General features: G+C 49.3%; 1 protein-coding gene across 4 annotated transcripts; it reads right to left on the bottom strand.

Annotated features, from left to right (window-relative positions):
* Positions 1 to 97: 97 nt before the first annotated feature.
* On the bottom strand, positions 98 to 27,446 carry ILF3 (interleukin enhancer binding factor 3). Of its 4 annotated transcripts, none has more exons than XM_063108935.1 (20): positions 27,231 to 27,445; positions 15,158 to 15,255; positions 14,564 to 14,793; positions 14,234 to 14,411; positions 12,058 to 12,205; positions 10,672 to 10,763; positions 10,187 to 10,282; positions 9,215 to 9,326; positions 8,693 to 8,790; positions 8,017 to 8,128; positions 7,816 to 7,926; positions 7,303 to 7,502; positions 6,753 to 6,920; positions 6,252 to 6,389; positions 5,973 to 6,149; positions 5,722 to 5,875; positions 5,528 to 5,581; positions 1,883 to 2,248; positions 993 to 1,118; positions 98 to 464 (listed from the first exon to the last, which is right to left on the bottom strand). In XM_063108935.1, exons 2-20 carry the CDS (start codon positions 15,158 to 15,160, stop codon positions 328 to 330), a joined length of 2,700 nt encoding a protein of 899 aa, XP_062965005.1. In that variant the 5' UTR covers positions 15,161 to 15,255; positions 27,231 to 27,445; the 3' UTR covers positions 98 to 327. The 4 variants fall into 4 exon arrangements, with proteins under 4 accessions (XP_062965005.1, XP_062965006.1, XP_062965007.1 ...); XM_063108936.1 differs by having other exon boundaries at positions 6,252 to 6,377; positions 27,231 to 27,444; XM_063108937.1 differs by lacking the exons at positions 98 to 464; positions 993 to 1,118; positions 1,883 to 2,248 and adding an exon at positions 3,722 to 5,064 and having other exon boundaries at positions 27,231 to 27,446.
* Positions 27,447 to 27,825: the final 379 nt, after the last annotated feature.

Here is a 27,825-nt window from a genome sequence, read left to right as displayed (position 1 = left end):
TCCCGTCACTATTTATAGACAAACTGAGTTAACTCTGACACCAATCGTAAATGGACAGAGGGACACTGAACTGTAAGAACTCAAAAACTCTACCTTGACAAAGTGGTAATGGCAACTAACAAACCACTGAAGACACAGAGTCCCAAACACGGCTAAATATGGGTCACAGGACAGGCCACGGAGTGACTCCTGCACCTCACAACACGGCCACGTGGACGGGGTGGGGGCGGGGCCTGGCGGGCCGCTGACATGTTAACTGGTGCGTGAAACTGAATCTTCCAATGGGAGGAGTAAGTGCAGAAGGTTCGAGTCTTCACCCCTGGGGCTTTATCTGTACTGGTAGTTCATGCTGTGGTCTGCGTTTCGGCCATAGCCGCCCTGTGAGGACTGGTAAGAGCTGGGAGGGCCGCTGTAATTCTGGCCGGACCCGGGGGAGTTGTAGTTGGACTGTGATGAGTAGCCTCCTAGGAGAGAGAGGGGTGGTCAGAGGTGAGGGGCTTGGCACGTCAGCCCCTCAGCTGCACCCCCAGACGAGGGGCTAGAACTGAGAACGCAGGTGGGCAGCCTCACAGGCTCCTGCTCTGCCCTGTGCTAAGTGCCTCTCACACATCATCGGGACTGTCACCCATACCCTGTCCACTATGACACTGGCATCTGGGGGGTGGGTGGTGGTGACTTGCTCAGCCACAGAACTAAAGGCTGCCTGGACCTGCCATCCTAAACCACAGATCACAGCTTAGATCACCCCTCTGTGTGGCCCTCAGTGTCAACAGTATTTCTTCACGCAAGTACCAGTGTTTCAGAGGAAGGCAATTACTGGCACTCTGGCTTCTCCAGAAAAGCCTGGACAGCTGGTGGTGGCCCAAGCCTGTGTTCTCACAGGGCCCCCACACAGAAGCCTGGGGGCAGCTGCCATTACAGCCCCACTCACACTGCTGTGTCCCCCTCACATCACCTGCGAGGCCCACCTGTGCCACCTGCTGCAGGCCCACCTTGTTTGCCTTGGTATGACGAGCCGCCCCCAGAACCTCCGCCGTAGCCCCCATGTGACCCTGGGTTGTAGGACGAGCCACCTGAGCCGTAGCTGTTCCCGCCGCTGCGGCCTCCGCTATTATAGTCTGAGGAAAAGAAGACAGGATAGTTACAGGGCCTTGGGACACATGCTACTGGGGCAATCCAAAGTCCTTATGGTGTGCCCCTGAATACGGCAGGCCCAAAGCCCAGACCCAGGCCTTTGCAGATCTCCCTGTCTGCTTAAATTAGGCACATGCCAGCCCAACAACAACGTACCAGGGGACAGCTGGAGCTGTGCAAGGTCACTTTGCCCCAGGTCAGGCTGCTCACCATGTCTCCTGAAGCCCAGCTATCTCGCCTTTCTCCCCAGCTCCTCCCACCCAAGCTGTCCGGCAGAACTCAGGATCCACACGGCCAGGCCAGGCTACGGCTATGACCAACAGTGGCCTCCTCGCCTCTCACCCGGCATAGCTGAACCCAGGCACGCAGTACCCCTACCGACTACGCCTGCACAGCCCAGCCTCGGCCAGTTGGGCCTGTGCCTGAAGTGGAGAGAGAGCTGGAGTAGGGAATAATTCAGGCTCTTTCACGGGCCAGAGACAACACTGTCTGCAGAGCCAGTCCTAGGAGAGCAGTTCGTATCCTCCAGCCTCCTGCACAGCCAGGGCCTCAGCTGCACCTGCCTGTGGAGACCATGACAGGAAGGGAGCGGCAGAGACCCGGGCCACAGGGGGCTCTGCCTGCCGGATCTCCCTAATACCCACCCACAGCCAGCACCACCTGTCCTACCCACTAGGCCCTGGGCTGGAGATCCAGGCAGTGCTGTGCTGTGCCCAGGCCCAGGATGTGGCCCTGGAAGGCAACTCACTGAATTTGCTCTCATAGTTGTAGTCCGAGCCGCCCCCGCCGCCCGGGGAGCTGTAGGAGTTGGAGTAGGAGGAGTAGCTGCCTTGTCCATGGTTATAGCCTTTCTGCTTGCCCTGTGGGGGGCCGTAGTTGCTGTACTGGCTCTGGTTGTAGGACTGCTGTTGGCCTTGGTGGGACTGGTAGCCCGAGCCGTAGGAGGACTTCTGCTGGCCCCCGTGGGGTTGCTTCTTCCCAGCGTGTTTTGGGGGCACTGGTGAGTTGTAGTTGTCACCTTGGTAGTAGGAGCCATAGCTGGAGGAGCCACCACCGCCCCCGCCGCCGCCACCACCGGTATTCCCAGAATGCCCTCCGTTGCTGTAGAACTGACCTAAATAGGGAGGCAGTGGGTCAGGCAGTGGGTCAGGCGCTGGACAGGGAGGACAGGGGCGGGGAGGGGAAGGGCAGGGCGCAGCCGTGGGCCCTGAAGGCCGACCCGAGAGCCACTGCCCAGGCATTGTGGAAGAGGCAGGAGATACGAGCTGTGGCTCCGGTCGTTCATGACAGCAGCCTGGCGCGGGCTGGCCCAGCCTTCAGCTCCACTCACCCATCGGCTGATGACAACAATGGATCTTTGCCAAGCAGCGGCACAACAGGAGCTTTGCAGCAAATGTCAACATTACAATGAGATGGGCTCCACGTTAGGGATGACATGACTAGTTGATAGCTACCCAGATGTCCCCAACGGTGACGGGAAAAGCAAAGCCCCAGAGAAGCAGCAGCCCACCCCCACCTTCCCCTGTTGTACTGGGAACAGGCTCAGCAGGCATAGGCCTGGGGGACCCCAGCCCAGGAGATGCTCTTTAGCAAGGCTACAAAAACTGTCACCATTCTGGGAAGACCAACTGGTCTGTGAATTTACTTGTGCAAACACGTGACTTAAGGAGTGGAGCAAGCCCCCAGGCTCACGGCGAGGGGGACTGGCCAAGGCTGGGATCAGGATGTCCAGGTAGCCCCCAGGTCCTGTCCTCGTTCTTAGCACAGCTGCCAGGTGCAGGCAGAACTGAGCAGCGGGACTCAAGAGCGTGCAACACAGCCGCCACATTCTCAGGCCCAAAGCCGAGAATGTCATGGTGAGGCCTGTTTCTGCTCACTAGGTTTGTCAACACACTACCCCACCAGAGATGGGATCGGCTACAGGAGCACTGCTCAGCAGTGGCTGTGGGAAGGCTGGAGGCCTGCTGTGGGGGTGACTCTCAAGCCCAGCCCAGCAATCCCCAGTACTCAGGCAGGCGCAGCAGGGCTCCCAGGGTAGGTGGGCCTCAGCCCACAGCCAGCTTTGCCCACAGACAGCCAGGGTATCTGCCTTGCTAGGGCCAGGGTGGGTTGAGGGAGAGGAGATGCTGCCACACAGCCTGTCCTTCCTCCCCAGCTTGAGCAACAAGGGTCCCCCACCTTCTGGGTGGGTTTCTTTGGGAGTCCTGATGTGCCTTCCACCCACAGGAGATGTGGACCCCCCGGCTAGTGTGTCGTGGGCTGTTTGCACAATAATTTGGATAGAAATGATCTGCAAACTTCAGTTTCTTTTGTTTGGGCAGGCTAGGCTCCTCCCCACCCCCCAAATCCAAAGCACCACAGGGAAGGACATGTCCCACAATGCAAGAAAGCAAACATGCAGAGGCTCAGTGAGGAGACCGGGAGGATGGGACCTTCAGAACCACCCCCCATCCCCCTCCAGCCCCATCCCCAGCTGCCCCAGCATCCTGCACTGAGCGCAGCACCTCGCCCGCCTGAAGCCGGCAATGAATGAAGACGCAAACCGAGGGCTTGTTACTTTAACATGTATTGATTAAAAAAAAATAATAATAAAGGGAAGGGAAAGTTTTCAACGTCATTCAGGATTACTATTTCCTGGTATAAAAAGACATTATTCTCAAACAATAACTTTCTAAAAAAAGAAAAAAAAAAATACATCATGCAATCAAAGTTTTAAAAAGTTTCACTGAATGTTTCAAACCTCTGGGAACAAATCACGTAGCAACCGTTCTGAGTAGTTTCTGCCTGAACACACGCAAAATCTTGCAAGTCAACACGGGTGGGCTTGGCTGCAAAAAGAACTGCTGACCAGAGCCAAAACTATCATTTCCAAGGAGGGCTTCTGCCAGGAAATGGGGGTCTCAGTAAAAAACCAAAATGACTGTGTGCTTTTGTACACAGCGAGAAGCTTCCAGGCCTCTTGGAGCCTGCCACAGCTTCATGTCCAGCAGCACAGGCCTTGCTGAAGCCAAGACCAGCTCTTCACCAAAGAATCAGGGAACCTACTAGGTTCTTTCTACTTGATTATTTTTAAAGCCCCGTTTATAAGGGGGGGAAAAATCAGAATCCCATGCATTTGCAGCTGTGATTAGGACTTGCAGAATTTCACGGTCTGCCTTTTAAAGCCCGTTTCTTGCACTGTTTATAATGGAAGCACAGTTTGGACACCTTTGAGAGTTCACTCTCTAGCCGAAGCAGCCACAGAATATCGCGTCCCCCAACAAGAACCCACCAGAGCATTTACAAAAGGCGGGAGAAGTTAACTTAGCACAATATACAATTTCCCACATGTTCCCACCATTTTACATGCTCATAAAAAAAGAAAAGAAAAGAAAAAAAAAGCCAGTTGCTCTGGATTCAGATGTGGTGAAATAGTGTTCATTACTGTCAAAGGCATCGACCAGATTTGGGAATCTGTTAAAAGGTTAAAAATTCATACAAAACCTGCTGTAAATTAAGACAAAGGTAGATTAAAATGCGTCAGTATCTGTCTCTTTAAATAAAGTAATGCTTTCCATAAAAAGCAAAGGTGGGCTTTTGCCTTGATGCTGAACAACGCTGGCTCTAGAATTCTGTGCAACTCTGCACAAAAACACATTCTCTGAAAGAAATGGTTTTCCACTTATTGTGAACTTCAATCTGACCAAGTTCAAAGGCAAATCACGATAAAAACTGCCATTGTCTTAAATTCTGCAGGCTAAGAGTTTCAGACAAGCTGCGGTGAAAAGCCACGGTTGAGAAACCCAGTGAAGCACAGGGACACAGCACGGACACTTTGGGTTTTGGAGTTGGAGGAAATTGGAGTAAAAAGTTGATTTTGTGTGCAATACTTTTAGACGCTCTAGGAAGACCCAAAATCATGATAGCCGTAGCAGTCTGTGAAAAAGTCACCTACAAAAGGGGGAGACAGAGCAGAGAGAAGAAATTAGAATTCTTTTGAAAAATGGCACAGAGCGCCACATTTGAAATTCATGTTTTAGATTTCTCTGCTCCTGTAACCCCCCAATGAAGGCTCCTTCTCAAGACAAGAGCTGTGCACTGTCAGGAAAAGCGTATTCACAAGATTGGTGCTTCGCATGGCTTAAAGCAGAGAAATTTAAAATTCTGACTTTTAAGGAACTTTGAAGTCACACGAGTTTGTGCGGTAACACTTAAAGAATCAATTACACTCTTGTGGGTCGGGGAGGGGGACTTGAGGGACATCTGACCTAGTCACTCCAAAAAGGTACACGCCACTCCAAAGCCTCAAGGAGGCTGCACAGGGCCACCTGGCCCCCCCTTGCTCTACACCTCAGGCCCAGGAGCTAAGCTGCCGCCTCCTCCCAAGGGGAGACAGTGAGAAACACACACTTACTGTAGCCTGCTGTCGCCGAGTTGCCACCATACCCATAGCTTCCATACCCGGCACCTGGAAGAGAACAGACGAGGTTAGTGGAGGCCAGAGGTGCCTTGGCCCAACCTGAAGGCCCCGCACACTCGATGGGGTTAAGATGTCCCCAGAGCAGGCAAGCTAAGCACATGGGGACAGAGCAGTATGAGGAGCCTCACCAGCATTCATGTAGCCTCCATGGTTGGCGCCACCAAATCCTCTCCCTCGTCCTCGTCCACGGATGTTCCCTCCTCGCCCCCGCCCTCGAAGGTTGGGGGGCGGCGGCACCTCGTTGTGCATGGGGCCACCCATGCCAAAGCCAGGGTTGTGTGGCTGGATGGGAGACAACACAGAGCAGTCACAGTCACCCCTTGCTCCGACCATGGGTGAGCACAAGCCGAGGCCAGCAGTTTCAAGGGCAACCACTCACCTTAGCAGCAAATTTCGGTCCACCTCGGACAGGTACTGGGGCCCTCTTCTTTTTGTTGGCTTCAAGGGCGAGAGGGGCATCAGGGAAGAGCTTCTCCAGTGCAGCAAGGGCAGCGTATGCCTTTGCCACCTTCTTGTTCGATCCAGCACCTTGAAACTTCTGTCCATCCACCTCGACCTGCAAAGGACAGATGAGTGTCTAGGGTGACACGGTGCATCTTTCCAGGGGCCAGAGGCCTCCCTGAGAAGCTCGGGCAAGGCTGGGTCCTCGGCCACATACCTCCATGACGAAGCGCTTGTCGTGGCTGCCCCCCGTCTCGGAGATGAGCTCGTACTTGAGCCCACGCCTCTTCTCATTCAGCTCCATAACTGGGTTCTTGCCGTGCTTTGTCAGGATCGGCCCCTGCTGTTTTACGTTCTCAGGGAAAACAGAAAAGAACACCAACGAACTCAGCTACAGGCTTTCCAGCCAGGTGGGGGTCTGCTGCAGTACCCTGCTGCTACCCTGCGTGTGGGCCTCTCAGCACTGTGACCACCTCCGCCCGCACCCTATCTCTGGGGAGCAAGCTGCATGTTCTCAGCCAAGGACGACCCTGGTGACTAGGTCAGCAGCAGCCAGCCCTCTGTGAGTGGCTCCAACACTCCCACCCAGTGGCCTGTGCAGGCTCCCAGCCTGGAAGGGCTGCTCTTCTCGTGGAAGACAGAAAGGCCAGAAACTGCCCTGGCTTGTGGGACGCAGGACCCTATTGGTCACACCTAACGCCCATCACGTCGTGCTCACCTCGGCAGTGGCATCTGAGGGGAAGGCTGCGCTGGGGGTGGAGACAGCTTCCACCACAGGGGGAGGGGCCACCACGGCTGGCTTCGCCTCGGTCTCTTCGGCTGAGTCCTCCCCCTTGCTTGAGTCCCGGCCTTCAGCGCCCGTTGGCAAGCCCATGTCCTGTAACACCTGCAGAGGCAGCAAGACCCCCAGCCCCATGAAAGATGGCTCAGCACGTGGGTTGTCCACACAGCCGCCCACGGCAGACCCTGAATAAGCAGCTCCTAGGGTGGAGGATTTGTTTCTTCTTACTTCCCCAGAAGGCCCTGATGCCCAGCTTGGTTTGGGGACCCTTGGCCTATGAACCACAGTGAGGAAGATGTTCTTGCCATCCGTGACATGACCCATGTTCACAGATCCAACCATTTCCATGTTTCCCATTCTCACATGTCGTCCCCAAGCCCCATGCTGTCCACACGCAGGGATTCCCTGAGTGACGATGGCTCGGGAGGCACCCAAGATGAAGCAAGAGGTTTTACTGCTCAGAAGACAATGACACTGGCATGCTTACCTTGACGGCCACGTGCAGCTTGGCAGTCTTCTTGGATGGTCCAGAAGCCTCGAATGAATTGCCATCTACCTCCACGGACATGGTGAAGATGGGGGCATGGACCGGGCCCGTCTGGGAAACCAGCTTGTACTGCAACCCTGGCTTCAGCTGGTTCAGCCTCATCAGCGCATTCATAGCTTGGGGAGGCTCTGCCTTCTCCTCTAGAGAGAACACCGAGAAGGTTCTTAATGAGCACTTCAGTAGGTCTCCGCAAGAAAAAGCAGTCAGTTCTAAACCCTGGGTGACTGCCTCTGTGGTGGGAGGCCATGGGTTACATGGCCATGCACATCAAGGCCTGGCCTGTGCTCCTTCTGAGGCCACCAGCTGAGGCACATCTGTGTCACTTGTGTTGTGCACCCCCATTACACTTAATAATTTCTAAAAGGACTTGAATATCTTGTCCAAGAAAAACGAAGCCAAAGCAGATGGCTGACCACTACAGAGAGAAAGAATTACTGCCAACAAAGGCTCTACCTTTCTTTTGAATCTTCTTCTTCTTTTTGCTGGGAGACTTCTCCTCCCCATCCTCCTCCATGGGGCGTTTCATGGGTGTGATGGCGTAGGTGGTGCTGGGGGGGATTTGAACTGAGGAGAGAGGAGAGGGACATGGCTGAGAGATGCAGGCCCACTCTCCTGAGTGCCCTGGCCCCCGGCACCCAGTGCGTGCTCACTTACCGGTGTAGTCCACTGGATTTTCGTTCTTTGGTTTCTTCGGCATCTTGGAAGGCAGAGGATCCATACCCAGAACTTTATGGAGCTGGCCAAACGCGGCGAGTCGCAGTGCGTGCTAGAGAAGGGGAAGAGGAGCCTGACTCAGCTGCCCTGTGCCCTGGCCAGGTGTGTGCGCTCACTACTGCCTTCTGAGGGGGTGGGAGCTGAGGGGCTGCTAATGGGCTCCCTTACACCAGCAAGGGGTCCCCCAGCAGCCAGGGGAGGGCCTGACTGCTTGGGCCCAGCCTTGCTGTGGGGGAAGGCCAGCCTGTGACCACCCCCCTCGAGAGGTATACAGGAGACCCCAACCTGGGGACTGGTTGCCACACGGAGCCACGTGGTGGGCCTGTGGGGGAAGGAACCCCGGAGCAGTCCGCACAGCAAACGTGTCCCCACTGCACTCGGTGTCTGAAAACAGCACTCGAGCAGGCCGAGGGGGCAGACACCAACCACGCATGGCGCCAGGGGAAAGAAGAAGCCCAGATTGGGGCGCCCTGTATCAGACACGATGCCTTCGCCTTTGGTCCCCGACCTGAGCCTATGAGTCCAGGGGCTACCCTGAGAATACCCAGTAATGGAACTGGAAGCCAGTGATTACAGACTGGGTAAGGGCTCACGTTGGCAATGGCGATGACTATACCTGCGCACTCTGTGTGATATCTTCCCGTTGCTGTCTGTCTAGATGCCCAATAGCATCAGTGGCTTCTTTTTCACAAGGGTCATAAATGCCAGAACCATCTGAAGGCAGGAAACAAGGAAGATATGCAGAGGATTATCTTTTAGCATCTTAGAAGAGTTGTGCTGGCTGAGGGATCCAGGTGCGTTACCCCCCCGCGCCCCATCCACACCCAGCTCTGGAAAACTCGCCGAGCTCGGTGACCCACTCAGCGTCCAGCCCTTAACAGAAATAATCCACATGTGGCTCAGAGCAAGAAAGTCACGTGGGAGTGGGTCACCACTGCCCCCGGATCCGCCCTGTCAATCACGGCTGCGGACCGGCACAGGGCTGGATATGATGGTGCAAGAGGGTAGTCACATGCTTTGGCCTGGTGGGACAAGGAGCTGCTGCTGCTGCCCTAACCCGCTCAGTGGACCAGCAAGGAGAGACCTCAGGGAGCCATCCCTGGCCTTTCCCTGCAACCTGCAAAGCACAAGGCCCAACCTGGCATCACGATGCCTGACGCCAGGCACTCCAGCACTCTCCGCAAGGCCTCGCCGGCTCCCATGGGTCTATTGGCCGTGCCAATGGATTTCTCGCACAGCAGCTCGAGAGGCTGAAAGGCAAGAGAGACAATAAGCCATGGTGTGCAGGAGGGGCCGGCTGATGCTGAGGAGATGGCACCATGTGAGCAGGCATGGGGGTCACAGCATCTACTTGTGTCACAGCCAAACCCTAGAGACTAAGCCACCCAGGGCAGAAATCAGTGAACTTTGTCTTAAAGGGCTAGACATGAAATCTTTCTGGCTATGTGGGCCAAGAAGCAATGTTAAGGATATAATATAGGTGCTTATGTTTAATATTTAACTATTGGGCTGGCCAGTTAGTTCAGTCGGTTGGAGCATAACCTTGTAACACCAAGGTCAAGGGTTCAGATCCCCATACCTGCCAGCCACCAAAAAAAAAAAACGTATCTACTTAAAAACACAAAAACCTCTCTTAGCTGTGGGCTATAAAGAAAAAGGCAGCTAGGGCTGGCCTATTAGCTCAGTTGGTTAGAGTATGGTGTTGATAACACCAAGGTCAAGAGGGTTTGGATCCCCATACAGGCCAGCCACAGCCACCAAAAAAAAAAAAAAAGGCAGCTGGCCCAAATCGGCCCACAGGCCCTGGCTTGCTGACCCTGTCCAATAGGATCAACAAAGGCTTCTTTGCAGAGTGGGTCACAGCGTACCGCCTGGCCAGCCCCCTCCCTGGGCTGAGCTACGCAGCCTCTGTGAGAGTCCTTAGCTCACTCTTACCCCCTGCCCCAGGCTATGGAACTCAGCCACAGCCCAATACGCAGCTCTGAGGTGTGCACACTGACCACACCTTAAGGGGCCACTCCTGCCCGGTGACCATCAAGCATTCCTGGGACATGGGAGAGAGTCTCTGCACACACCACCCCCTGGTGGACATAGATACAAGGTGACTTACCCATCCTCGGAGGGGACCCCAGGTAGGCACGCGGGTGCACAGGTCCCTCAAGACCCGGATGACGATGACACATGACTTCAGCCCATTGGCTCTGGCCTAGAGGGAGAGAGCATAGGCTCTTTACATCATGGCGGCTCCCTGAACACAAGGCCAACATGAAAAACACAAGTCTTGCGGTGCTACTTTGCCAAGGGTAAGCGGAAAACAAGCACAACCACCAATGTGTGGCCAGCATTGATTTCACCACGTGGCTGAGAAAGTTACTCTTGATGCAAAGCAGCAGCAGCAGCCCACCTACTCGGTCACAAGCCTCCTCTGGGGGTGTCCAATTTGCTGAGGTGCGCTCCTTTAGCGGCTGCACGTGGGCAGGCGCTAAATTCGCCATGGCTATCGTCAATGTTAAAGAAACTTCATGGTCAAAGTTAGCCACGTTAAACACTTAGGAACTCTCTAGCGAAAGACAAATAGAAGAACAAAATGCAAACCTGGAACCACTTGGCGTGGCGGAGGGACGCCAAGGCAGCAAGGCATTTCTGCCTGTCCAGAACGTCCGGGGGGTCGTTGACTGATAGCGTTTCTATTCATGGATGGAATAAGAAGACAAGGCACAGTTTGACCAAGGGGTTTCTGTCAGGTGGAGAGGGGGCGTGGCAGCTTCCTAAAGGGCAGCCGAGTTTCCCAGAAGCTGGGTGAATCTCCACCCTTGACGAGGGAGGGAGAGACCAGAGAATGGGGAACTCTGCCCTGAGAGGAGATCGGAAAAATTGGAGGCCCCTTCCAAAAAAAACCAAAAAACAAAAACAAAAGTGGGAAGTTATTCTAAAAGGAACAATCTCATGGGGGAGGGGAAAGATAGGCGGATCCTATCTTCTAATAGACTGTTCCCTTGATTCCTCCCCATGTTCTCCCAGTAAATCAACTATGCTAGGATTTTCAACAAGGGGAGAAAAAGAGAGGGGGGAGTAGAAATGAACTCCCTCTCTGCTTCCCACAACAGCCATCCCCTGTGGCATCTGAAGCAAAGGGGACCACCTCCGCCCACCAGGTGGGACTGCCCTAGCCCCAGCCCTTGACAGAGAGAGTCCTGTTGGTCAAAGGTCCAGCGTCCCTAAATTGTACAACTAGAAGGGCTCTGGTCGTTGGAATCAGATATGAGAACCAAAGGTAATCAACAAAACAGCATCAAGGGTGCTAAGCCAGCTGGTGCTGCAGCAAAACCAAGTGTCTTTTCTGCCATCTGTAGGTCAGGGATTTGGATAAGGCCTGAGAAGAGGCCTGTGAGGGGGGCCCCGTGTGGACCATAAATTGTGAAGACACTACCAGCATCTTAGGTTCAAAGATTTGGCTTGAAAATCATACAACAGTTTAAAACTTTATCCAAAACTCTGCACCAGCTCTCTGCGTTTCAGTCACTCAGCAGATAAAAGCACCAATGAAAGAGGACAAAGGAAGAAGCCCTCAGTTTGGCTGCAACACAAGCTGTTTGCATGTCAATGTGGTGTTCATGCAGAAACCATCTGATTGTCTTCAATAATTTAAAAACCATAAGATTACCAGGGACACACTTTTCCAAGGCCAGAGAATGGCTCAACAGAAAAACAAGTTTAACGCTTATGTTTGAGAACACTCAAGGATTATGATAAACAAAAATGGTGCGATCCCCTATGAAAAGTGCTACTCACTTTTAGTGCGACCATTTCATCACACTCCCAAGTACTCAAAGCCAACAGGAGATGTGATCTCAAAGTAAAGGTGGTCAAATCTACACCAACAAGTCTTTTATCAAAGCAGTCTAAAACTGAATAGCACATTTGAATAGTGAGGGAACACCAAGTTTTGAAAGTCCTGGTGGCCTGTGTCGGCCTTCCTACCTCCAGCTAATACTTTCTCCATTTCTTCTCTGACAACGGGGGATGTCAGGTGGATGGTCAAGGACAATGGAGGCTCTTTTGTGTTTTTTATCACTATTGCAGCATCATCGACAGATTGAAGTATTTCATACTTGTCTTCTGTTACAGCCTAAAAAAGAAAATGCAACTTTCAAAACACTTTATCCTCAAAAGCAATCAACAATTCCATCTGGCTCAGCTGATTCCTGGCAGCAGAGGCCACCTTCTTGGGGTGTGATGGCCCGGAAGTACCTTCCCATAGGCTGTCAGGACCTCCCACTAGCTTAGCCAGATCTCTGGCCATTTCCGGAGTACTCCAGAGAGGGGGTGACTAACTCTGTAACAGCGAGAAGCAATTTCCCTGGGGAGCTTTAAAATGCAATGGGCAAGAGTTTAGGATCGGGAAGGAGGAGATCAAGGTGTGAACCTTCCTTTTATCATTTAGTAGCTAACTTTGTATAAATCAACTCCATTGAGATTGGTTTCTAATTTATAAAATGTACATGACCTATACCACAATGCTTCAGGAAGCTTCAACCAGACACTGCCTGGGAAGCACAGAGCCCACTGCCCAGTCGGCATCCAACCACCAGATGGAACCATGTGCAGTAAAACAGCCTGCACCCTGCGATGCATACAGAAGTGCGTCCTTGCTGCAGGTGTTCGTCTACACGGAGCAGCACACAATCTCACTTGTGCATTCTTCTTTATATTAGTTTATATGACATCATGAAATTCAAGCTTTTAAAATTATTGTCAAAGGAAATAACACATGGCAGGGAGGACACGTGCACCGAAAAATAAAAACGTAAACTGGGACTTCTCAACCTCAGCACAACTAACCTTACTGCCAGATAATTCTTGGTTGAAGGGCGTGCTTTGGACATTACAGGGTGTTCAGCAGCATCTCTGGCCTCCACCCCCACCCATGGTTGTCTCCAGGCACTGCCAAATGTCCCCTGGGGGTTCAAGTTACCCCTGTTAAGAACCACTAATCTAAAATGATAAAAATACCCATTATTTTTATCTTTAAGGAATGACTCTTTACAAAAGTTGTTTTCCCTGTAGAAACATTTGCACTAATTTGCTTCACTGAATATACTTTTTATACACAAGGATAAAATTAATTTTAAAATTACCACTGGGAAAAAAGTTTAGGGCTTCATTTTATTTATTTATTTTTTTGGCGACTAGCCGGTATGGAGATGCAAACCCCTTGACCTTGGTGTTATCGGCACCAGTCTCCCAAGTGAGCCACCAGCCAGCCCCTAGGGCTTCACTTAACTCCTCAGAAGTACCAAACGTACTACATTAGCTCCCTATTTCAATTCTGATCCCTGTCCTGAATCCCACACTGTCAGTCACATGCTATATAATCCATATTTACGTACATATGAAAATGAATCATGTTTTTCATTCTAAGGAATGAGATTAAAAAAAAATTTTTTTTTTAAATTTTTAAAAATGAGATTTAAAGGCCACTTTTACTTTCCCCTTTTGCTTATCCTGTAGCTAAGTCCAGGGTGACCGCGTCCTGACGAAGCAGCACAGGGCAGAGGTTCTCACGCTTCCCAACTCCCCAGCTGGGAACCCTGCTGGGCCAATTCCTCAGCTGCTATGCATCTCAGTCACAGCTTCCATAATACTTAGATGAGGATGAAATAATAAAGATAAAGAGCACGTCTGGCCTAGGGCCTGGCATGGTAAATGCTCAGTAAATGTCAGAGGCCATTATGTATGTAATACTTTTATAATAAAACAGACAAATGGATTTTTAAAAAATTGTTTACATCCAGGTTTGGATCAGAGAGAGTTAATGGTTGTATGATCTATCCATTCATCCATCCAATGGAGTCTGGGTATGAAGTTCACACCCAGGGACCTCGGTCTTTTGCAGCCTGGCATGAACTAGGCACTGGGTCCTTACTGGCTGGCATAGCATTTGGGCACCCCTGCAGTCAGGTGGCTGCTTTCCCATAGAACCTCAGTGGCTCTGGGGTGTCATGCCTTTCACCTACTGAGGAGGTGTAAGCACAGTAGGTTCAAAGGGGAGTTTGGAGCATGCTTCCTGCTGTCTGGCACAAGTTGGTCCTCTCTTCCTCTGCTCACCTCGACAAGCACACCCTGCCCGTGACCCACTGGTGGTGGTCACACTCACAGTGAGCTGGATGGCCAGGTTGTCAGCCACCTTGTCCAGGAGGGCGGTCGTGGGCTTCTCCTTACATAGCAGCACTAGCTCCAGATCCAAGTCCCCTTTGAGCAGAAGGCCCTTTGCCACGAGACCAACTCGCATCACACCCCGCAGGGTTCTGGTCATGTGCTCCGTCTTCTGTTCTCTAGGGGAGAGACCAAAGCAAGGTTCAGCAAGGGAGTCAGTCTGGACACAAGCTGGAGGCCCACAAAGAGACTGGAGTGTCTCAGAGATCATGATCCCTACACTGGCCAGTCTCCCCAGAAAAAAAGACAAAGCACCAGCCCTCAAACTCACCCGGCCCCTTCTTTGCCCTCATCCTCTGGGGGCATATCCATGTTATCGGACTCGGCATGCTCGCTGCTGCCTTTCTCCTGCTCGTCTATCCAGTCGGACACGGCTTTGAGCGCCCGCTCGGTATGTGACACCATGTTCTGCACTGCCTCCAGCTCCTCTTGTGTGGGATAAACCGAAGAATGCTTTGCCATCACGTGGCGGTCATCATTCACAAAAATTCGCATTGGACGCTAGAAATGTGAAAGGTAAGTTACATGGGATGCAAAGAGACCCAGCAACCCACTGCTGGTCTTTTAAGCAGCCCAACTGAGAATTATGCTCTATCATTCATGGAAAAACACGGCTGTATGGACACAACTGAAGGCCTGAGAAGCAGGACACGCAGCTGAGCAGCCGCTCTCCTGGGGCAGCAGGAGGAACAGGGCACTCGCTTGGTACATTTCTATACCCCCTGTGTGTTACAGTACATACTACTTTATAACACAGAAAGGCTAACGAACAATGATAAAAGAGTCAAGTATTTTGGGGAAATGCTACAAACATCTTTGTACATGAAGAAATAGTACCAGTGATTAAAAGACAAAACTTTCTTACCATTTTTACTTCTTTTTCTGTAGTTTCTGGAAATCAAACTTTTGCTTATCTTTTCAAATTGTGACAGATTTCCTTGGTGTTATCAATACTTCAACTATCTATAAGATCAGAAAATCCTTTTAGTTTCAAGTATTTCATAGGTGGATTAATTTTAGTAGCCAGACACTCAGCAGTCAGAACGACACAGGAGCTGCCTCACGGAGGTGCCTGTTAACACAGCAGGACACATCTTTATTTCCAAATAACCACCGCTAAGCCAAGGCACTGAACAACTAATTACAAATTTCCCTTGAAATGAAAACAGCTGGTTTCTAAAAGCCACGTCTGACTTCAGGCCCACACTCAGATGGTTTTCACTTTTTCTCTCTTCTCCCACCATTTCTTCATATAAAGTATGCCAATTTTTACAAATACAGAACTTTAATAAAAATATTAACAAGCCTCCAAAAAACACTACAGGTAGAAATGTCCATCAAGATGTCAGTGTTTGGAGAAGGGAAAGAGAGAAGGAGCTCTGGTCCTGGAAGGTAACAAAGAGACGCAAGGCAGGCATGAGAAAGGGCCAGGAAGGCTCTGTAACATGGAAAGGCCAGAACATTCTGAAAAGTGAACATCCAAAACGTCAGGTAGAGACAGCCAGTTAGCTCACTAGGTTAGAACATGGTGCTGATAGCACCAAGGTCAAAGGTTAGGATCACCATACCAGCCAGCTGCCAAAAAACAAAAAAACTTTTAATTAAAACTTTTAAAAAGTAATGAAACGTCAGATAGATATGACAACCACATCAAACAAGTGGCTGCTACTCTGGGTTCAACTTCAGAGAGGCTGACACAACCGAAGCACGCGACAGAAGTCTTCTGGACAGATGGAGCTGTAACTGCTCACTCGGTCTCCAAATAACATGCTGACTACAGCCTACTCAGTCCCTGCTCTGTGTAAACAGTCTGATCCATACTGAGATCTTCCGAATTAGTAATGACAAAAACCCCATCAGCATTACTCGTAACAGAGGAGCCCAGCCTTACAATATTGAGACCCTTCAGTTCAAACTAGTTCCAAGCCAGCACAGCAAGCTGAAACCTGAAAAAGCACAAGCCTCAAGGATAACCTTTGACTTGACTGGCCAACACAAGAATTTCCCACAATGCTTCAGCAATTCTAACTCTGATTTTAAAGACTCCAAAGCTAAACTTTAAACTCTAAGGGTCGAATAGCAGGTGACACCTCTACAGATTCAGGATCTGGTAGGGTCAAAGCCTTCATGGTTAGGGGAGCGAGGGCGTATGAGGGAGCACGGGATGGGAAGAGTGGAGACCAGTCCCTGTGCCTGGGCCTGAGACCCTGCCTGCCCAGCCACTAGCCATGCAGCCTTGAACAGTTTCCATGGGGCTTCCTTCTTGTATCAGCAACATGCAAGCAGTCCTCTACCCTTTGCAGGGACTGTGAAAATTAACAAGTTAACCTATGGAAAGCATGTAGCACAAACCTCACAGACCCTCCCAAATGGCACCAACTTCTACTCCCAACAAGATCAACAGCCCCCAGCTAGCAGAGGGATCTGCACACCAAAGTGCATCCCGGGTTAAGGAATTATCGCTCATTCAGTTAGGTGTGAATGACATTGTGCTTCTATTCGAAAAGAACATCTTTTTTTTTTTTTTTTTTTAAAAAGATGACTGGTAAGGGGATCTTAACCCTTGACTTGGTGTTTTCAGCACCACGCTCAGCCAGTGAGCGAACCAGCCATCCCTGTATGGGATCCGAACCCGGGGCCTTGGTGTTATCAGCACCACACTCTCCCGAGTGAGCCACAGGCCGGCCCCGAAAAGAACATCTTTATCAGTTCCATATATACTTAAGATAAACTTATAGCTGAAATCACATGCCTAGTATTTGCTCTAAAATACTCCAGTGAGAGGCAACTGGAAGATGAAAAAAGATTGCAAAACATCCATAGCTGTTGAAGCTGGGTGATGGATATACTGGGATTCATTCATTTGGGCATGTATGAAAAGTTCCACAAAATTTACTTTTTAAAAATGCATAGTAAACTTGAGCACTTTTACAAAAGTACAATCTAAAAATTAAGTCAACAGTGGCTCACCTGAGAGAGAGTGTGGTGCTGGTAACACCAAGGCCACAGGTTTGGATCCCTATATAGAGATGGCCGGTTACCTCACCTGGGAGAGAGTGGTGCTGACAAAACCAAGTCAAGGGTTAAGATCCCCTTACTGGTCATCTTAGAAAAAAAAAAGAGGGCCGAGCCCGTGGCGCACGTGGTGATGCTCCCGCCGCGGGTTCGGATCCTATATAGGAATGGCCGGTGCACTCACTGGCTGAGTGCTGGTCACAAAAAAAGACAAAAAAAGACAAAAAAAAAAAAAAAAAAAAAAAAAAAAAAAAAAAAAAAGGGCCGACTCGTGGCTCACTCGGGAGAGTGTGGTGCTGCTAACACCAAGGGCCACGGGTTCAGATCCCATATAGGGATGGCCGGTTAGTTCGCTGGGTGAGCGTGGTGCTGACAACACCATGTCAAGGGTTAAGATCCCCTTACCAGTCATCTTAAAATAAATAGATAAACAAACAAACAAACAAAAGCTCAGAAAAACAATCTCAGCCTGTGTTCTGACTGGCACAGAAAATACCTCTGGGCTAACTGATTAGGGTCAGCTGCAGCTTACCACCATCCCAAGACCTGTGCCACAAAACCACTGGTCCCAGCCATATCTATGCTGGAATCTCATCAATCTGATCAGGAAGGCTAATGCTTAAAACCACATTTATTTACTCAACAAGTATTTAGCATGTATCTCTTCTGTGTCAGGCACTGAGCTAAATGCTGGGACAGCAATGGACAAGGCAGAAAGTCCCCTGTTCTCACAGACCTGGCCATCTAGAGCACACTAAGGGAGAAAAGCTCTTCCTTCCCTCCAAGTCCAATACGGGGCCGTGAGCCAATGCTTCATCACACACTCTTACCACCTCTCCATGTCAAATTCTGCCTCCACTACACGTATATCGAATGTAGAGACTTTAAGCCAAGGCTCCAGGTGGCTAAGACCTTTTAATTACGAGTTTTGGAGGACTGATATTGTCTAAAACCTATTAAAAGGTGCTCCTTGGAGAAGTGGTGGATTTGTTGCCTGAAACAAGAAATACATCAGGTAACTGCAGGTCCTAATGCAGCACCAGAAGCAAAAAGCACTGGGGACTGATGCAGGCCTGTACAGAGGACATGGGAGCTGACTTGTGAGGGCTCTGATGGGCTACATTTTGGATAACTGAAAACCAAAAAGAATAATGCTTCCACCTGTGTGAAACTGCAGAACAGGCTAATCAATGATGGGAAAATACTCAGAAGTGGTTGGTTGCCTCTGGGGGATGGTAGCAGGGATCAATCAGTTGGAAAAGGGCCCAAGGGAGCTTCCTGGGGTGATGGTCACAGTCTATCTCTTGATAGGAGTTGGCTGTATGCCATGGTCAAAACACACTGAATAGCATACTCGAGATCTACGCATTACTTCAAAAGGGAAAAACAATAAGTACTGAACTCTAATAACACGTAGAAGACGAACTTTCTGATACTTAATAAGTAAAGTGACTGAAGGATGAACAGAACAATAGATGGATGAACCCAGACTGGATGGTTAACTCACTCAGTTACAGCGTGGTGCTGATAACACCAAGGTCAAGAGTTTGGATCCCTGTACAGGCCAGAGCCAAAAACAATAATAATAAATTTTTAAAAATTTTAAAATAAATGGATGAACCAATGCGCAAAACACAAGTATAGTCAAACGTCAACGGCACAACCTAGGCTGTTTCACAGCAGGCATTCACTGTAAAATTACGTCACATTTTCTGTACACGTTTGAGAATTTTCATAAAAAAAAATTTCACACAAAAATACAACAACTAGGGCTGGCCCATTAACTCAGTTGGTTAGAAAGTGGTGTTGTAACACCAAGGTCAAGGGTTCAGAACCCAAACTAGCCAGCCACCAAAAAAAACTACATATACACATACATATACATATATATGTATATATAAAATATATATAAAATATATATAATATATAACTAAAACTGATTCAACACATTAAATTTATACAAATCCACAAGTCCATAGACACTTAAAAAACCCAAAAGCCTTATTTGCCACATTGGAGATGCCTATATCCCACCTTGGAACTCTGTTATGAACATTATTAAAGGAAGGACTGGGCCGGCCTGTGGCTCACTCAGGAGAGTGTGGTGCTGATAACACCAAGGCCCCGGGTTTGGATCCCATATAGGGATGGCCGGTTCGCTCACTGGGTGAGCGTGGTGCTGACAACACCAAGTCAAGGGTTAAGGATCCCCTTACTGATCATCTTTAAAAAAAAAAAAAAAAAAGATAAAGGAAGGACTGAAGTTCACCCCCACTTGATGCAGGGAATCTCTAATAAAAACTCCATCTGACAGATAGAGGGAGTTAGAAGTAGAAAATCACCCTTCGACCACTTGGGGACAAGACTGTCTGAGGGTCAAAATATCTTCCCATCCAAAACACCTCAGGGGCACATACATGCCCCCAATACACCTGTCTTCCCACGGATGTCCTGCGGGTAGATTTCCATCTGCATCATCACCATTTAAAATGAGAAGCGTGGTTGTGCTTCTGCTCCAACAGGCTGCCTCACTTCTTCTGTTCAGAGGGGCAGGCCCATGAAGGGACCCCTGAAGGGCCTTGCTGGGCTCCAGCTGGCTCTGACCACCACACCTGGCCTGTGTGCAGCCCATTCATCCCTGGGCTCTCCTTCCTTAGGCCAGGTCATGGTGATGCCTCCTGGTTCAGGTGGACAAAGCCAGTAAGAACTGTACTGAAACAGATTTACCAGAGTTATCACTCTTGCAGGGCAACAAGACCAGCCTTGCTTGTCTCTGTGAACACAGATCCATCATCAGCGCCAGCTTCTCAGAAACCAGCTGCCCTGGTCTTGAGTACCAGGGAGTCCATCTCATTAACTGATCCAGGAGTCTTCAGGGTGAGCAGTGTGGAACACTGCTAGCAAGAAACCCACAGCACCCACCTACAGGCAACCCTCCACTGCCCCCACCAATCTGAGTTTAAACAAAAGCCATAAAGTACTGAACAAGGCTGCTCCTCCGACCACGTTTATGATTCAAATCTGAGTACCAGCAAAACCCAGCCTCTCTGAAAGGAAACCTAAGGCAGGAATGAGTGGTAAGTGAAGTATCAGGATTTTAAACATGACCTCCATGTGGTTTGGGATGCTCTAATGTGCAGGGATCAGGTTTCTTTCTTTTGTTCCTGAAACCAGCCCACCCACAGCATCCAGAGGTACAGAAGTTTGAACCACAAAACATGCTGCCTGTGGTGACGGCCATCTTTCTGCCCTCTTGCTAATTACCACATGAAGTTCATGGCATTTGCTGCCGGAAAAGAAACGCCCTAAGTTAGCATGCATGGATCAACCAGTGTTTGTAGGATGACTGAACAGGCGTAGAGGCAACACCCTAACAAGGTATGGCTCCATCTGTCCTCCAGGGTATTTCACAAAATCTTACAGCCTTCCCTGGACTCTGGGGAATGGTCCCAAAGTGAATGCTTATCTTACAGAGACAGCATTAGGCTTTGAAATTCACAGGGACTCAACCCAGCTCCTGGGTTCCTGATATCTGGAGCTAACCTATCATGGGCTGGGAAGTGAAACAATATATATGTGCTACTCTCTTAATGACTCAAACTTTTACAGATTCGCATCATCAAGGACATATTGAAAATAATTTTAACAAGGCAACCCAGTCAGACAACAACAATCTATAATCTGGTTATCAATGCCACTCTGAAAAATTTAAAAATCCAACACAAATCTAAAGTCTCGTGCAATGGGGGCCAGCCCATGGCTCACTCGGGAGAGTGTGGTGCTGATAACACCAAGGCCACGGGTTCGGATCCCATATAGGGATAGTCGGTTAGCTCACTGGGTGAGCATGGTGCCGACAACACCAAGTCAAGAGTTAAAAGATCCCCTTACCGGTCATCTTTAAAAAAAAAAAAAAAAAAAAGTTGATCAAGTCTCCTGCAATGGTTCCTGGTTCTGTCTGCAAAAATGTTTGTTCTGGTCCAGAGGGAGATGTCAAAGTTAGGAATAGGTTGGCCGGTCAGCTTAGTTGGTTAGTGTGTGGCTTTATAACAACATCAAGATCAATGGCTCAGTTCCCTGTACCAGCCAGCCACCAAGAAAAAAAAAAAAGTTAGGAATAAAGGTTTTAACAAATATTTTCAACCTAAAGAACTATCATTTACTCTAAGTTTATTTTCTTTCTATATTTTTTTTGTGTTAAAACATCCTTTTTTTATTTGTTATTTATTGGCAGCTGGCCAGAATGGGGATCCAAACCCTTGACCTTGGTGTTATAACATCATGCTCTAAGCAACTGAGCTAACCAGCCAGCCCAAAACATCTTTTTTAAAATAAAAAGATGGAGCCGGTATATGATAACTAATTGAAAAGATATTTTCCTTGACAAAATAAAAAATTGGCAGATACAGGTTGTTCCCCAGAAGGTTTCTGGAGACCCAGGACTCTAGGCCCACTGCTATTGTGGAGCGCCCATGGGTCCTAGACACAGAAGCACTGGGTTTGAACCTGGGTGCTCTGATCTGGCAGCTGTAGGACCTCCGACAAATCACCTTACTGGAGCTGGGTCAAAAATGAGGCTGAAAATGCCACCTGCCTCAGAGTTGCAGATAGTAAGAACTAAGGGTGACAACGTGGGAAAATGCTTTATGAACTATAATACCACAAATGCAATGTATTAAGAGGATTAATTTAAATGCTCTTGGTTGAATCAATAGAAAGGCTCCAAAATCTGCCTGTGATAAGACATGGTCCAGCACACTTTTCAGGCAGCAAGGGAGCGAGGGAAGCACGCTTAGGAAACCTTCCCACACCTGGCTGGGGGCAGAGGCAACATCCCAATGCTTTCCTGTGGTGAAGCCTTGGATTTTTTTAAACTTAGTTGACAATTTAGTGTGTTTACTTTTCCCAAAAGTGTTTTTTTCTAGTTAAGGAGGGGGAAAAAGGCCATCTCTCAAAGGATGTTAAATATTAACAGGCAAATGTGAATTATTTTAGTAGTAAAGGGTACCTTTTTAAAGTGAAACATTTTACTTTGAAATAACTGCAGCTTCACAGTCAGCTGTAGGATACAAGAGAGATCCAGTATCCTCTTTAACCAGTTTCCCCCAATGGTAACATCTTGCAAAACTATAGCACAATACCATAACCACAACACTAACGTTGATTCATCAAAGCACAGAACACTGCCATCACACAAGGGTCCCTCCTGCTGCCCTCCTACAGTCATACCCACCTTCCAACCCCCCCCATCCCTAACCCCTGGCAACCACTAATCCATTCACCATTTCTATCATTTTGTCATTTCAAGAACATCACAGAAATGGAATTGTGGGGCATGTAATCTTTCAGGATTGGCTTGTTTCACTCAGCACAACTGCCTCAGGTTTCACCCAAGTTGCCTGTGCATCAATAGCTAGTTCTGGGCTGATTGGTTAGCTCAGAGCACAGTCTTGTCACACCAAGGTCAAAAGTTCAGTTCCCCATACCAACCAGCCACCAAAACACACACACACACACACACACACACACACACACACACACACACACACACACACACACACACACACACACACACACACACACACACACACACACACACACACACTCTCTCATTCTTTTTTTTAATGCTAAGTAGTATTCTGTGGGATGGATGTACCACAGTTGGCTTAACCACTCACCAGCTGACGGACATCTGGGTTGTTTCCAGTTCTTGGCTCTAACAAATAAACTTGCTATGAACATTTGCATATAGGTTTTTGTGTGAACATAAATTTTCATCTCTTTGGGATAAATGCCCAAGAGCAATTGCTGGTTGCCAGTTTAGTTTTATAAGAAACTACCAAACTGTTTTCCAGAGTTGAAGCCTTGGATCTGAAAAAACAAACTCAAGTAACTTTACCAAAAATGATTCAATTCATCTCTCCTAGGAGCTGGCAGTTCACATATTCGCTTTGCGAAGCTGTGGTCTTGGGTGAGCTCTAACCAGACAGCCACAGACCTCCATGTTCACTAGCCAGCCACTATCCCCTCCTGTAAGGATCCTGTACAGGTCACCCCCATGACAAAAACTTATTAAATGCAGCTATGAGCCATGGGGCTTGGGCTGCTTATTTCCATGTTGTTGACATTTGGACTTTTCCTGAATTAGGAATACTGCGATGGTTTGAATGCTTATCCCCCCAAAGCTCATGTTGGAATTTAATCCCCAATATGGTATTTGAAAAGTGGGGCCTTTAGAGGTGATTGGACTGTGAGGACTATGTCCTCTTGAGTGAACTCTTCATGGATTATGGGTTAATGGTTTAAAGGGTTATCAGGGCTGAGGGCTTTATAAGGAGAGAAAGAGCACACGTAGATATGCATTCTTTCTCAGCTCTGGCCATGTGATGTTCTGCACTGCCCTGGGACTCTTTAGAGTCCACACCAAGAAGAAGGCCCTCACCAGATGTGACCCCTGGACCTTAGACTTCTCACCGTCCAAAACTGGAAGAAATAGAATTTTGTTTCTTTATAAATTACCCAGTTTCGGGTATCCTGTTATAAGCATCAGAAAATGGACTAATATAAATACACAGTAAGGATTACTAACCTGCAAAAAATCTATATCTATACCAAGAAGCAAACCTAACTTGCAACATTTCATTCTTTAAAAACACACACTCTCAGATAAGAGAAAGTAGTTCAAAGGCAAATAGCAGAAAAGCGAGTGGCCTAGAAGATTGATTAATCCCCAAATAAGACCTTACCCTTGAGTTTGAACCACAATTCCAATGAAAATAAGAAGAGCTGTTTGGCATGTTCAAGAAAAACAATCATGGACTTCAAATTGCCAATAGAACCACTTCTCACCAAACACCTAAGATTATAAAAAAAACCTTAAGCAAATTTACACACGCCAATAAAAAGATACACATTCAAATCTATGACTAAATGATCCTTGGTGATGATATACCGTCCATGAAAAGTGGTCCTTAGATTATACACACATTTTGTTTTCAAACTAGCAGCTACATTTCCAATTTCTTCATTATATGAATATTTGATGAGAAGAAAAAAATAAATTTCTACTGGACATTACCTTCAGAAGACATCTGAAAAGAGCAGATGTTAAACATGTCCGAATTTCCAATTGCTATTTGTAATGAGATTACCTGTAAAGTGTTGTCTTGGAAAAAACCTCACTGGTTTTTAGCAGGTCATAAACATCATGAATAATTTTTAAAAATCAGTACACTGATGAGGCTCCCTAACAAACACGTGCCTCCCTAGCGGTAACCTACCTGTTTCATACAAAACTGCCAAATGCTGCCGCAGGAAACTGATGTGCACCTCATCCCCTCATGGTCCAAACCCTCCACTAACTGTGCAGAGACTCCACTCAAACATTATCGGCCTCTAATTCCAAACCCTTCTGTTGGAAACAGAAATCAAACCTTTTCCTCCCAGGACTTTATCCGATACATAGAATTTAGAAAATCTTATTTCCTGCAAAGGTTCAATCAATGAAAGATTCAAATAAAAGATTACAACTTTGTGGTCCACACATTTTAATACTAGACGGTGACATTTACACATCATTCAAAGCTGCAGGACATTGTTGGTGGTACTGTGATGAGCACAGCTGCTTTCAAAACTGCAAAAGGTGCATTAACTTGCTAACAAAATGTAGCAGCATGACAGGTCTATAAACCCAAATTTCTTGGGGAGAGTAATCACTCCTCTGGGGCCACAAAAGATGGTCAGAAGGAACTGGGAAAGTGGATGAAAGAGGTAAGGGAGAGCTGCCCCTGCCCAAAGAAATCTTCTAAAGCTTTTTTCAGAAGTAAGAACATTTCTAAACCAACACATCTTGCTAAAGCCTACAGACAAGATGCTGCCTACTGTTTACCCAAAGGAAAAAGACCAACTTGTTGAAGGCTCTTTCCCCATCACTGGCTCCACCTCTCTCTACCTGGAGGACTTAACAAGGAGCATGAAAATGAGCACCATATCTGCGAGATGAAAATATTAGCAGCTACTCCTCAGCGTAGTATTTGACAAGAAAAATTTACAAAATATAAGAAACAGCCTTAGATTCTCCACTTGCAGAACATGAGCCTCCAAAACTCTAAAAATACCAGAAGGAGCTAAAAGAATTTTTGCCTATATAAGCTACACAAATTCAATCAGGAAAAACAAAGAAAAGCTGCACCTCTCAGCTCCAGAAAGAGGGTGATTCCCAGGCTTGTCCAACTTCCAAGAATACAGGGAGATGCTGATAAATCAGTGCCCAATGCTAGGAAGGCCAAGCCTGGCAGTAACTGCCAGCCTCCAATCTGAACTGAACACTCTAGACAACACTAGGGCCTGCACAGATTCCATTCACAAATCCCAGGGACCAGAGACAGCTCAGGGGCAAAGATTCCAGCACTACTGGACAGGGACACTAGCACCTGCCAGTGTAATGGGGCCTTCCCACCCCCCTTTCCAGCTGTGAATGTGGCTCTGGTTCCCACACTTCATTCAGTCTGAGCGGCTGCTGTAGCTACATCCCATGAGACCACACACAAAGCATCACACACAAAGCATAGTGGCAGCACTGTAAGCAATCCATAGAGATTCCCAACCTCAAATACCTGAGGGAATGAGAACTTAAAGTCCTAAATTTGAATCCTAACTTCGGATGGCACCTCACGTTTTCCCGTGGATCCCAAATATGCCATCACACCACTCATTTTAAAGAAGGCAGAATCTTTAACAACTAGACAGATTCAGAATCACTAAAATACCTGATTCCATAAAAGAGAGGCTTATCACTGAAGTTGATGCTTCCATGCTGATCCACGATGTACCCTAGGCAGCAACTTACAAGCAATTTTAGAAACACATAGAAGAGATGGCTTACTCTCCTTAACTTTGGATACTGAACTGGGGGAGAATATACAGACAGATCACTTTACACCCCAAGTAATTCATCCATACAGAGGATTAACCAGGGCATAACCTCATGCATAACCTCAAGAACCTCAACCACTCGACTACCTGAAAAAATAAAGGTAGAAAGAGATTTTGAGCACCCACGTTTGGGTTCCAATCTTGCAAATCACAGCAGTATCGCCAAAATTACAGCAATACACCCCAATATCGCACTAGATCACCGTTTTGGAGAACGATGCCAATCCTAAGCAATTTGGAAAATAGTCAACATCCATGAAAACACCTGAACTGAAGAAAAGGAAGCTTATCTCCCAAATTTGGATCCTGATCTATGGAAGGCCTGGCTAACCAGAGATTTGGGAATCCTACAAACCCACAAAGGATTCCTTTGCAATCCGCGGAGGGAGAGGGGTTCCAGGGAGGGGGTCCGCCTCTCCGCGCCCTACGAGGACAAAGGAGGCGACGTTTCCCGCCTCGGAAACGTGGGACCCTCCTGGAACCCGGAGCGGGACAGGGACAAAGAGGAGAGGGGATAAGAAGGGTGGTCGCCGCTGCCAGGATGCTCCGGGCCCGAGGGGGTGTGCGCTCCAAGCACGTGCGCGCGTACGCTGAGGCGCCGCAACAGACAAAGCCCGGCCCGCGGGAGGCGGCCGCCGGGGGCCCGGTGCGCGCGCACCCCCCACACGAGGCGCCGCCGCCGCCGACGCCGCCGGCCGAGGGGCCGCGATGGGGGGAGCGGATGCGCGCGCACCGGGCCCTCGCCGCCGCCGCCGCCATTTTGTTTCCTCGGCACAATGAGGGAGAGTAACGGCCGAGCGCGGGAGCGAGGCCGGCGAGGGAGGAATGAGCCGGGCGCCGGGGCGAGGGGACCGGGCGGAGGCGGGGGCGCGAGGCATCTCCAGCCTTGTCACCACGACCCCTAGGCCGGGACCGCGCTGAGAAGGAAGGCTGGCGGGGGGGAGGGGCACAGGCGGGAGCGGGCCGGCCGCCGCCACATTGACGCTTACCTTGTCGGCGTCCTTTCCCCGACCGCAGCCGCCGCCGCCGCCGCCGCCCTCCTGCCACAGCCCGCCGGGGTCTCCCCCCAAAAGCCACGCGGTGTGCGCCGGGCTGCTGAGTCGAACTGCAATGGCGAGAAGAGGAGGAGGAGGAGCCGGGGGCGAGCGGGCGGGCGGGCGCGCGCCGGGGAGGTGCGGGGCACGTGACCTGCCGGAGCCCCGCCCACTCGTCGCCGCGTTGCTGTTTGACGCAGGCCCAGCCGGAGTGGGAGGGAGGGGCAAAAGGAGATAAGAAGGCGGGTCCTGGTCATGTGACAGGCCGTGGGCGTTGTCTGGATGGTCATGTGGCATCCGGTCCTTTCCGTCCCCTTTCGTTTGCTTTGGTCGGTCACGTGACAATGGCTACATCTGCTGCTTCCTTCGCCACGTGACCGGAACTTTCTTTTGCTGTATTTGGCGGGCCTGCATCACGTGGCGAGGTCGCCACTCTGTATTTAACGGCGGGGTTTGAGCGGCCATTACCACGTGACGCAAGGCAAGGGTGAGGGGCGGAGCCTCCCTCCTGCTGCGACTTTGCACGCCTGCGCGGCCGCCATCTTACGCC

This window comes from Cynocephalus volans, chromosome 10, assembly GCF_027409185.1.
Source record: "Cynocephalus volans isolate mCynVol1 chromosome 10, mCynVol1.pri, whole genome shotgun sequence".
In the NCBI taxonomy this organism is placed as follows: Eukaryota; Metazoa; Chordata; class Mammalia; order Dermoptera; family Cynocephalidae; genus Cynocephalus; species Cynocephalus volans.
This window is presented reverse-complemented; position numbering and strand designations above follow the sequence as displayed.